At 37.2% G+C, this 12,931-nt stretch overlaps 1 protein-coding gene across 2 annotated transcripts in view; it reads right to left on the bottom strand.

The window, feature by feature from the left end:
* Chm (CHM Rab escort protein) overlaps positions 1-12,931 on the bottom strand; it is a 154,982-nt gene that overhangs the window by 82,525 nt on the left and 59,526 nt on the right. For both annotated transcript variants that reach the window (XM_060375685.1, XM_060375686.1), the window contains exons 7-8: positions 12,166-12,286; positions 9,288-9,513 (exon numbers count right to left, since the gene is read on the bottom strand). In XM_060375685.1, coding sequence (XP_060231668.1) covers positions 9,288-9,513; positions 12,166-12,286 — 347 coding nt within the window. The remainder of the gene's footprint in view (positions 1-9,287; positions 9,514-12,165; positions 12,287-12,931) is intronic.

The following is a 12,931-nucleotide window of genomic DNA, read 5'->3' as shown; positions in this document are numbered from 1 at the left end:
TTCCCTCCTAGTCCCACCCTCAGTCCCTCATCACTTCCCTGCCCCTTAATCATCTTCTTTAACATTAAAACCTTTCCTTAAGGACTTTACTTTCTTCTGCTCAGCTTCTAGTCCTTAACAGTTCAGAGACTTGATGCTTCTTAGTCTGTCTCTGGCTCCTGCTTCCAAGTAGATGCTTTTCTTTTCTACCTCCCTCAAGAGTTCCTGACTCTGCCCCAACTCTGGATTGAGTCCACAAGTCTTAGCTCCTCTGTCCTGCAAGAGTTAGATCATCAAGATCCCCTTCTCAAAGGGATTTAGCTTCCTCTCTTGGCTAGGAAAGTCTGGCTTTGAAAAGCTTAGTTACGTTAAAAAATCACTTTTTTTTTCTCTTTCTTAGCAAAGGCTAAAAGAACTACCTCTGTAGGGTTCTATGTATCAGTTTTTGTTTTTCTACAGCCAGGTAGAGGTCTTGCTGCTTTGCAGAGGTGGGGACAGGTGGGAGTTGGGGGTGGGTCTGTCTAATCAGGAAGCTGTGAGCTCCTGCCTTAGAAACAGAACTAAGAAAATACTCTGTAATTTCATTTTCTACATACGTTCTTGCTAAATTACTGTAAACTCTGCCCCACGATGGTACGACATTTGATGTTACTTTTACATAACTGTGTTTATTTCTCTTAATTTCACTGTTAACCCTGCTATTATATAAATAACTGAGACTCTTTTATATTTGTTTAAACATCACAGCACAAGAACTGAGTTAGTACTGTTATCTTAACCATCTAAACAGATCTGGTTTCCTCCCAGCCTACATACCAGCAATATCTTCATTTTGTAGCTTTCCTTGGTAAGCTCACTCTCCTCATGTTTCTTCGACATCTGCCCATGACTCAGTCCCCTGGCTGATTCCTCTACTTCTTCTAACTCCTCCTCCCCTGGCTGGCAGGATGTCCACCCGTATTTTCTCCTCTGCCAAGCAACTGGTTGTAAGTTCCATTACTGACATGTCAAGGGACCACTCAGGAGCAAAGATTTTACAATATTAAGACAGGCGAATCTCAGAACAAGGCTCGTAAGAAGATACGGGGGATACCGAAATCAGCATTTAAACTACACAATAACCTTATGCCGACACACAGGGTTCTTTTCTTATACATTACGTTGCAATTATTTGATTCTTCACACATAACATGCAGGGTCTGAACACTCAGGAAAAATGTTTGCTGGTTATTGACTGTGTGGCCATAAACACAGATAGAGATGTATATGTTTACACACATATGCTAAAACTGAACCATCCCCAATAATTATCTTTAGTTTTTCACATTGGAAGGACAAAACGAGAACAAATATACGTCACTAAATCACAAAATACTAAATTCTTGTGTAAACTAACAGTTAAATACCATCTTCTTATTTCCATTTTCCCCTTACACAAAATTATCTGCACATTCCCAGTCTGCTTATTAAAAAATGGGAAATGTTTGCTCATGCTGGTAAATCACATGGTACCAAGCATGATACACATAATTTTATTGGATTTTTATTTTTTATATTAATTACAGTTAATTCACTTTGTATCCCAGCTAAAGCCCCCTCCTTCATTCCCTCCCAATCCCATCTTCCCTCTCTCATGTCCTCCCATGCACCTCCCCAAGTCCACTGATAGGGGAGGTCCTCCTCCCCTTCCATCTAGCTTATGGGGTCTCATCAGAAGTGGCTGTATTGTCTTCCTCTGTGGCCTGGCAAGGCTGCTCCCCCCTCAGGCAGAGGTGATCAAAGAGCCAGCCCCTGAATTCAAATCAGAGACAGTCCCTGTTCCTCTTACTAGAGAACCCACTTGGATACTGAGATATACATAAATTTGATCCCTAAAACCACATAGTGGGAGAAAAGAACTGATCCCTGCAAATTGTTCTTTGCTGTGTACCTGCATTCTGAGGGACTTGTGCATATACATACAATGAATAAATGAATGAAAAAATAAGATATTTAAAAATTAAAATTCGATTGTTTCAAATACGTTGCTCCATTTCTAAGATTATTAAAAAAAAAAAACATGATACAATATATAAAATCCTTTCTGAACTAGGAAGTAGTTCTAAAATGTATTATGTCACCAACTACACAGATGAGAGTAGTAATAAATTCCCGAGGGTAGGGGCAGAAAAAGAAGGTCTGTTTAGAAAATAATCTGTGCTTACAAATCTATGTCCTGCACACACATTCTAGCCAACATGGCAGAGAACAAACAAACACACACACCAACACATAGTAAAGAAAAGAAAATTGTAAGGCTTGAAAGACTAGAAAAAAAGATAGGTTCCAGTGACGTTCCTTCCAATATTGTCCCAATTATATGCTCTGATATATTAATGTCTACTAGGTAGCACTATAAATAAGCTTCATTTTCATTGTGAAAAAAATCTACCAATTTAAAATGATAAAAGCCTCAAACATCATTTATTCACGGAAGTTATCTCTAGTAGTTAAACTTATACTTCTTACACAGAATTCACTTAGGAAGCACGGATATAACTTATAAATGTCTTTGAATCCTTCACATAAATATGCATGCACACCATTTATAACAGTGGCCTTGATGAGAACATGCTGGAACTGGCTGTGAGAAATGCTTAAGAGGCTTACATTGACACAGAATACAGAATGATGGCCAGAAATCACAGAACAGGTGACACCTTATTCTGATAACCTGGTGATAAAATGTGCAGGCTACGAAGTATAGACAGTGGCATTGTTAGTAGTTTAGGATATAAACAGATCAATGTATATATGAAATTGTAGTACACTATGCAGTAAATCCATTAAAAACTTAGAAAATACTATCCATAAGAGAAGTAAATGCAATTTTACTGTAAACAGTCTCATTATATAAAATACACCAAGAACTCGGCGTTGTATTAATTTCCAAAGGACTAGTTAAAAGTTTAATATAATATTTCAAGCATTACAAGGAAAAGTGTTTGTTGTTTCTAGTATAAAGACATTGCCTTGTACCATTCATTAAAAGAATACTTCAAGTATAATTTGGAGAAAACCAAGTATAATTTATATAACAAATACCGAAGTTGAACTACAAACACAATACTGACACCAGCTCAGTAACAAGAATAAAATAAATAAGTTCTGGTGACAGCCTTAAAAAGATTAGTAACCAACTTAGGGGAAGGTGATCTTGTTTGTCTATGATATAATACATAAATTTCTCATTCTGAAGTATGTTTCTATTTTGGAAGATTTGTACAATACAAAAGGTGACAAGGTATCTTAATGATGAGATCCAAATTCAAACATTAAATTAATTTGTGTTCAACATATGACTAAGAAACAAAACATCCAGAAGGTAACTTTATTCATTGATTTCAGCTGTGAGTTTGGTTATTTCCAATTGTTTACTTCTCTTGGGTGTGTCTACTTCTAGTGATTTTGTGTGTCATTAAGTTGCTTGTATGAGATGTCTGAAACTTCTTTCTGGAAGCACTTAGAGCTATGAACTTTCCTCTTAGCACTGCTTTGATAGTGTGCCATAAGTTTGGGTAAGTTGAGCTTTCATTTTCATTGAATTTTAGGACATCTCTAAGTTCTTTTTCTATGTTTCCCTTGACCAAGCTGTCACTGAGTAGAGAATTGTTTAGTTGCCATGTGTATGTTGGCTTTTTTATTTTGTTTTTGAGGTCTAGTTTTAGGCCATGGTACTCTGAAAGGATAAAGAGATTATTTGGATCTTTTTATATTTGTTGAGGATCGCTTTGTGCCTGAATATAGGGTCTATTTTTGAGAAGATTCCATGAGGTGCTGAAAAGAAGGCATACTCTTTTGAGTTTGGGTGAAAAGTTCTGTAGACATCTATTGGGTCCATTTGATTTAGGGCCTCTATAAGTGCCTTTATTTTCCTATTTAGCTTATGACTAGATGAGCTGTCCCATGATAAAAGTGGAGTATTGAAGTCACCCACTATTAAGGTACTGGGATCGATGTGTGATTTAAGCTTTAATAATGTTTTATTTAAAAACTTAATCTGCAATAAGTCTCAGAGGCTGAAAACACTCTAGGTCTAGATTGTATGGAGAGTAGAAGCTTCCAGTACTAGGTCTAGGTTTGCAGACAGAGGCAGTAAGTCTCTAAGACAACAAGAGCATGGTGGGACAGGCCTATATAATCTGACTACTTCAGAGGCTGATGTAGGGAAATGTACAGTTTGACGCCAGCCCAAGCTACATCATGAGATATTTTTAACACAACAAATTAATACAGTTAACTTTTCAATACATAAAACATATATGAATACTGTATTTTGTCATTTTCTATGATAAAATAGTCAGAAATAAACATTATGTACTTTAAAAACTACAGTATTGTGAAGTTAATATTAATCAAAAATTTATACACTCAGACATAGAAACTATACATGGTACCATTCAGCGTGGAGAGAAATGTAAGCAATACAAAAATAATAAATGTGGTCCATACTATGTTGTTCAATAATTTCATAATCATCTCATGTTATATTTAACAAACTCAAGTGTTATGCATGCCCATTTAAAATTCTAGTGGTATCAAGTATCAAAAGGGTAGTCTCTCAGAGAAATTCTGAGCTGCATTGAAAAGTGATCTCTTCTTACATAATTTTCCATTACAATCTATACTTACAAAATCAGTGGTAATCAACAATGTTATAGGTACAGTTTCAAGTCAAACACAGGCTACCAGTACTTAAACTTTGGGGATTGGTGGATCTGATTTCAAAGACAGGTCAGTACCACTAATTATTCTAAGTTTCAGCTTAATAACTATGAAAGGCAAGGAAGAACAAAAAAGAGCTAAACTGTCTCTGAAAAGAAAAATCACAAAGACAGTAAAGAACAGAAATTAATACTCAGGAAACAAAGCTTAAATAGAGACAACTCAAACACCAAACTTAATTTTTAGAAAGCTAATTTAGCTATAAAACTTATCCAAGGTTACAATAGTAGCAAACAAAGAAAACTTGACTTAAACAGAAGCAGTCTATCTCCAAAGTTTATAATAACTACTAGTTATACTACCTATTAAAAAGCTAAGCAGAAATGAAAGCTTCCTGACTCCAACTATATTCATCTTAGCGATCTCATAGAACAAAATCACAAACAAAACCTTTTAACTATGATCAATGATCAGACTACACTTTTAAAATCCTATAAATTAATAAGAAAAGGGCAACAAGCCAGGTGTAGTGGTGCATGCCTTTAATCCCAGCACTTGAGAAGCAAAAGTAGGCAGGTCTCATGAGTTTGAGGCCAGACAGGCCTGTTTTATGGGCCCTTTTCCTTTTTCTTTTTTGTCCTAGTCTACAAAGTGAGTTCCAGGACAGCCAGAGCTGTTAAACAGAGAAACCCTGTCTTGAAAAAAACAAACAAGCAAATGAGAGACAGAGAGAGACAAAGAAAAAAGAAGAAGAAGAAGAAGAAGAAGAAGAAGAAGAAGAAGAAGAAGAAGAAGAAGAAGAAGGAAAAAGAAAGAAAGAAGGAAAGAAAGAAAGAAAGAAAGAAAGAAAGAAAGAAAGAAAGAAAGAAAGAAAGAGATGAAAAAGTATTCTTCAGACAAAAGGATATCTAGATTGTTTCCAGATTCTGGCTATTAACGAATATAGCTGCAATACACATAGTTGAGCAAGTGTCCTTGTTGTATGGTGGAACATCTTTTGGGTATATGCCCAGCATTGCTATAACTGGGTCTTGAGGTAGATCTATTACCAATTTTCTGATAAATTTGGTTGATTTCCAAAGTGGTTGTTCAAATTTGTACTCCCACAAGCAATGGAGGAGTGTTCCCCTTGCTCCACATCCTCACCAGCATATGCTGTAACTTGAGTTTTTGATCTTAGCCATTCTGACAGATGTAAGATAGAAGAATCTCATAGTCATTTTGGTTTACATTTCCCTAATCAGCAAGGACAATGAACATTGCTATAAGGGCTTCTCTGCCATTCCATATTCCTTTGTTGAGAATTCTGTTTAGCTGTGTACCACATTTTTAATTGAATGATTTTGGTTGCTGGTGTTCAATTTCTTGAGTTCTTTGTATATTTTGGATGTTAGTCCTTTTCTAGATTAAGAATTGATGAAGATATACATTTAAACAATAGAATACTACTCAGCTATTAAAAGCAAAGAAATCATGAAATTTGCAGGCAAATGGATGGAATTAGAAAAGATCATCTGAGTGAGGTAACCCAGACCCAGGAAGACACACATGGAATGTACTCACTTACAAGCAGATTTTAGCAGTATAAAAGAGGATAGACATATTATAGCTCACAGACCCAAAGAAGGTAAGTAACAAGGAGGACTGAAGAGAGGTTGCTTAAATCTCATTCAAGTGACGAAATAGAAAAGACAGTGGTAGTGGCTGAAGAGAGGCAACAAGACAAAAGCCTAGCTTAGCTGTTCTCTGAAAGGCTCCACCCAACAATGGATGGAAACACATGCTGAGACTCACAGGCAAACATCTGTGAAGCATAGGGACTCTTGTGTAAAAGGGGGAGAAAGAAAAAGAAGGATTGGAGGTGCCAGGAGCTCCACAAGAAGAGCAACAAAACCAACTAACCAGGGCCCTGGGGAGCCTATGGAAACTGTAGCATCAACCAAGGACCATGCATGGACTGCGCCTCGGTCCCCTATACAGATGTAGCTGAAGGGCTGCTCAGGCTTCAATAGGATCCATAGTAAGGGAGTCAGAGCTGTCTCTGACATGGAGTTTGTTGCCTGCTCTTTGATTACTCCCCACTAACAGGTCTTCCTTGCCAGACCCCAAAGGAAGAGGATGTGCTCAGTCCTGATGTGATTAAATAAGCTTGGGAGTGTGTGTGTGTGTGTGTGTGTGTGTGTGTGTGTGTTTCCCCTTATCTGAGGAACAGGAGAGAGGGAAGGGGGAAATGGGAAAGAGAGTGAGACTGGGAGAAACAGAGGGAGGGGCTACAATTGGGATGTAAAGTGAGTAAATACGTAAATTAACTTAAAAATGTAACAGAAAAAAAAGCATTCCTCAGAATAGAAATCACGAATAGCCAGCAAACATATGAGAGGCTCAATGACACACGAAAACAGGTCAATTCAAAATTAAGATACAGTGCAATGAAATTTTTGTGGTTAAGGACTAACGAAATTATTTAAATGTTGGTAAATATATAAAGCTAAGAGATTTTTCTATATACTGTTCCTAGGGTGTAACTAATATAATTAACAAAAGGAATAACATTTTGATTGTAAAATGTAAGACACATACTGTATGGTTAAAAAATAATAATTCATTCTTAGCTGCAAAGATAGTAGCACTATTGCTGAGGACCCATGTTTGATTCTCAGCTACCACATGGCAGTACCCAATCATCTGTAACTATAGTTCCAGTGCATCCTGCACTGTCTTCTGGTCTCCATGGATACCAGGTACACATGTGATACACATATATACATTCAGGCAAAACACTCATACATATCGAATTATATAAAAAAAAATTATTCTTGGAAATGCATCCTAAACAAAGTCCTTGTATGTGTTTCTCGGAGTGTATGTGTGTGTGCCTGTGCCTGCTTTATCACATGTCACCTCATTCCCATGCAGTGGTTCAAACAAGAATATTCCTCATAAACTCAATAGATGTTGGAGTTGTTTGGGGAGGTTTAGCAGGTGTGGCCTTAATGGAGAAGTATACTACAAGGGGGCTTTGAGTGTTTAAGTCTCAACACACATCAAAAACTCTGCTTCCTGCTTGTATATGATTATGTGAAATGAGACACCTGCTCCTGCCACCATAATTACCACTTGCTGCTATGGTTCCCTGCCATGAGGAGGCTCCTATCTCTCTGGAAATGGAAGCCCAAATGGAAGCCCTTCTTCCAAAAGTTTCCATAGCCATGCTGTTTTATCATTGCAATAGGAAAAAAAAAATGAAGACAGGTTTTTTTCACTAAACCTGGAGCTAAGTTTGCAGCAGCAAGCTAGTTCCTCTAGCCTCAGATATTTTCCTCAAAAGAAGAACGTGGTTCACAGGCCATAAATGTGGCTATGTCTGGCTTTTTATGTGGGTTCTGAGGATATGAATGTAGATCTTCTCTACTGATTCATCTCTCTGGCGCCTAAAGAAAGTCTTGAACACATATAAGAAACCCTGTGCTGGCTAGTCTTATGTCAAATTGACCTAGAAGCTAGAGTTATCTGAAAAGTAGGACTGTCAAATGAAAAAAAAAAAATGCCCCTTATAAGAAGTAGCAGTAAGACATTTTCTTAATTAGTGATGGAAGGGGGAGGGTCCAGCCCATTGTGGGTTTGTTATCCCTGGGGTACTGTTCTTGTGTTCTACTAAGACATAGAGAGCAAGCCAGTACACAGCACTCCTCCATTGCCTTTGCATCAGCTCCTGTCTCCAGGTTCCTGCCATGTTTGAACTCCTGTCCTGACTCCCTTTGGTGATGATGAACAATGTGGAAGTGTAAAATGAATAAACTCTTTCCTCCCCCAAGTTGCTTGGGTCACAGTGTTTCTTCATAGCAGTAGAAACCTTAACTAAGAAACATACAAAAAAGATGTTAATAGAAAACATGAACAGGTGCTGGAGAGAAAGCTCAGGGGTTAAGCGCATTGGCTGCTTTTCCAGAGGACCAGGTTCAATTCCCAGCACCCTCATGCCAGCTCACAACTGTCTGTAACTCCAGTTCCAGTGGATCCGACTACCTCACACAGACATACAAATAGGCCAAACAGCAAATGTACATGAAAAGAAATCATTAAAAAATAAAAGATGAACATAAAAATGAAAAAAGTAACTTATGATACATTCTCAATAAATTACCTAACAATAAAAAACTTGTGTATGTGTATGTGTATCACATATATTATACATCATGTATATATATATATATATGATAGTATATACATGATATCACACACACACACATATATAAGATTGAAGGAACCATGTTGGATGACAAACATAATTTATGAAATTTTATCATGTTCAAAAACACGCCAAACTGAATATGCCACTAAGATGAAAAAAATAAACATTAAATCACCTATAAAAATAGAATGAACTATGTTTGCATGTGCTAACTTTTCACTGAATTTATTTTAAAATAGGAGCATCAATAACTCAGCCTGCCCAACATGCTTTGAAGCCAATAATGGCTTTAAACTCCTAATCCTCCTGCCTTCATGTCCCACAGGTTAGGAATACAGGGATGTACCACCCAGCTTTAGTCTAATTTTTATGTTATCCATACAACTTTTAGAAGATATAAATCATAACTTACCTGCAAAAACACTGTGGGAGTTCTCCTTGGCCATATAAAGGAAACAGAAATGGAGTGTTGCCATACCGCCCAAGACACTGAAGAAAGTTTTTGGTAGCTTTGAGACCATCTATAGTACAGCTTGTTGTCTCTGATGTCATTGCAATTGAATGTAGGACAAAGTATTGTAGGTTGGGGGTTAATTTTTGAGTTTTTAAATATTCAGAAAATATAGTTTCCTCATAGCCTATGAAAAGAAAGATGAAAATTTATCAATTTAAATCAATTTTAATATCTATTTAAAACCACCCTGTGGGCATTTCTGGCAAGGGAACATTGGGGCTTATGACCTGGGGTGACTTCCGCTGACAAAACTGAGGAGGTAGTTCGGCAGAGGATGCATGGCCTGAGTTAGGGAAGCCTGCCTAGAGACCAACAACCAATGGCAGGCTCAGAGATGGCAAGGAAGAACCTGATTGGTCATCCAACAATCTACACAGTGGTCTCTCTTCTGCGAATAAACCAGTGTATATCAACTCGCCTTCAGATTGCTTTCACCCAACTCCCAGCATCTGTATAACGACTCCAGCACCTCTCATGGCCTCAGCCTGGACCCCCTATCCTTACCCACAGGCTGGACCCTTGGGAGGAGGACCAACACCACCCTACATTAATATAGCTAGGCCCATTAAAGAGTTCAACCAGGATACAAGTGGTCCTTAATACTACAGTTTGAACATGTACTATGTATTAGTCTTAAGAATGAAATATGGAAACAACCTCACTATCCTAAATGAATACATGGCATTTTTTAAGGCTTTAAATTTTAATGTTGAAGAATGCTAGTTTCAGGCAGCAGTATTATATTTGAATGATGAATATTTATTTAGTATATCCAGGAATATATTAAACAACTCAATGGATTAGTGTGGATGGCAATAACCTCAATTCACTAGCATTTAATAGCATTTAATATCTAAAAATATTAAACAAGATAAATTGGAATGAACTGATAAAATACATTAATAAAAATGTTACTTTTGTTACATATTACATCATATATTTGTTTACTATATACTTCTTATTCAAACCTAGAATTAAAAAAAATGTTTTACTAAAAAATAATGAAACCATTTTTTTTTGTGGCTGCTGGGATCCAATATACTGAAAACCACACATCAAATAATAAGGAATAGCTACAAAATTAATACTCTCAGTCAGTAAGGGAAAACAAACAAATATACAACTACTATGAGGAACCAATCATGAGATGAAAGACAGGATTTCATGGAAATAATCTAAGTGAATAAAAATTATAGAAATTAACTGACTGAGAGGCTCTAAGTTTAAGCACTGGAAAGAAAACCCTGGTATTTATTACTTTAAAGCATTAATAGAGAGAATTAAGCAAGATAGGATAAACACACTAAAATCTGTACACTTAAAGAAGCTAAACAAGAAGGAGGACCCAAGGTAAGAGGATTAATCCTCACTCAGAACAACAAATCAGAAAGACATTGGAACAAGAAGAAAACAAGAAACAGGACAGGAGCCTACCACTGAGGGCCTCTGAAAGACTCTACCTAGCAGTGTATCAAAGCAGATGTTGAGAATCGTAACCAAACTTTCGACAGAGTGCAGGGAATCATATGAAAGAAGGGGGAGTTAGTATGACCTGGAGAGGACAAGAGCTCCACAAGGGGAGCAACAGAACGAAAATATCTGGGCTCACGGGTAGTTTCTGAGACTGATACTCGAACCAAGGTACATTCATCAATATAACCTAGAACCCCTGCTCAGATGTAGCCCATGGCAGCTCAGTCTCTAAGTGGATGCCATAGTAAGGGGAAGAGGGACTGTCTCTGACATGAACTCAATGGCTGGCTCTTTGACCAGCTCCCCCACGCCCGGCTGAGGAAGGAGCAGGCTTGCCAGGAGAAAGAGGAGGAAACTGCAGCCAGTCCTGATGAGACCTGATAAGCTAGGGTCAGATGGAAGGGAAGGTGGACCTCCCCTATTGGTGGACTTGGAGAGGGGCATGGGAGATGAGGGACGAAGGGTGGGATTGGGAGAGAATGAGGGAAGGGGCTACAGCTGGGATGCAAAGGGAATAAAATGTAATTAACGTAAAAATAAAAATTTAACTAAAAATAAATAAATTATTATGCAATTCTCAATGTAACTTTATAATTCAATTATCAACAAAATATCTTAGTTTTATACAATATTTCCATCCCAATGTACCTGAAAAATAGCTGACGTTAAAGTAGTGAAGTAAGTTTTTTATAAGCTAAAGTAAGATTACAGTAAAAGGGTTAAAGCTAAGACAGGGAGCCAAAAGATCTCTAAATCTGGGGGTTCCCCTATATGTGACACAGCATTTATGTTAATCAAAAGGAAAAGCTCGATATTCTAAGTAAAAGCAGTATTAAATAGACAGCTACACAAATTATTATTATTGACAAAATAAAGATGAAATAATAAAAAAGGCATGTCATACTTCAAGAATAAATTAATAATACTATATCTCATGAGCCAGGTCTTACCAGTCCCTAGTGCCATAAACAGAATAATTAAATAATCAGTTAACAACAGTATCTAATTAAAACATTATAAAAGGGACCCTGGCATGACATTCTTGTTGAAAATATTTCCTTTTTTGGCAATAACTGCATATGGGTACTATGTACTTTAATTATGGCTAAACTGACTGAGGGAACAAACTTTTCAGTATTTAATTTGAATGAATTTAAATAGTACCATGTTGCTAGGGCTAACTTAATACATGTATCAGAATTAGAATGCATTTTAGAATAATCAGTTGTTTACCAATCTGAGGATGCATATTAAAATTAAAATCTCAAGTAATTAGAAAACACAAGTTAATGAAAAGCAATACCTTTGTATTCATTGGGATGCTCTTCATACTCCATACAAAATGTAAGAAATTTCATAAGCAATCGCTTTTCTACCATAGTAAGTTGTTTGCTATTGAAGACATCCGCTCTGGAACATGGAACCTGAAAAATATTTGAAAGTGAAGCTTTTACATCCACTCCAGGTTAGGAGAAAGGAAGCCATGTGTTTGAACTGTGGGAGTAGGTGAGATAAAGACCTGTTGAATCAAATACCTGTAGCCTATTTTAAGCCATCTAGTGAAGAACCAGCCTGCCTCCATCTTAGGCTTAAAAGCCATCTCATAGTAAAGACAAACTAGGTTCATTCCTGCTTGTGATTAAATCTCTGTTTCTCAAGGATAGGGCTGTGCCCCACCTGTAGCCTTAACTACAAATGGTTCTGTACTGCCTGTTCCAGAAATGGCAATCAGGTCTTTGTTTCAGAAAGTTATTTATAGCATCTTACAAGCCTATCTTTGTTTCATAAGGTTATGTGACCACCTTATGACTGCCTTGTTAGACACCTCATGACCATGTCTTTGTTTCAGGAGGTTGTTATGACTAACTTGTTATGCTTCTGTTCTGTGCCTGTACCCCACCTATTTTGCCCTCCAAATCCTCTATCTGGAAGCCCCCTACCCCTGAGCTATAAATGCCTTGTCTTCCTCACAGCCAATGGTGAGCTCTCAAACCCTGCCTTAGGATGAGGCAGCCGGTGTTCATGAATAAAAAATGTTTGCTTTAAAAAAAAAAAAAAAGAAAGTGAAG

This window comes from Meriones unguiculatus, chromosome X, assembly GCF_030254825.1.
Source record: "Meriones unguiculatus strain TT.TT164.6M chromosome X, Bangor_MerUng_6.1, whole genome shotgun sequence".
NCBI lineage: Eukaryota > Metazoa > Chordata > Mammalia > Rodentia > Muridae > Meriones > Meriones unguiculatus.
The sequence above is the reverse complement of the archived record's forward strand: the minus strand, read 5'-3'. Positions and strand labels throughout refer to the sequence as shown.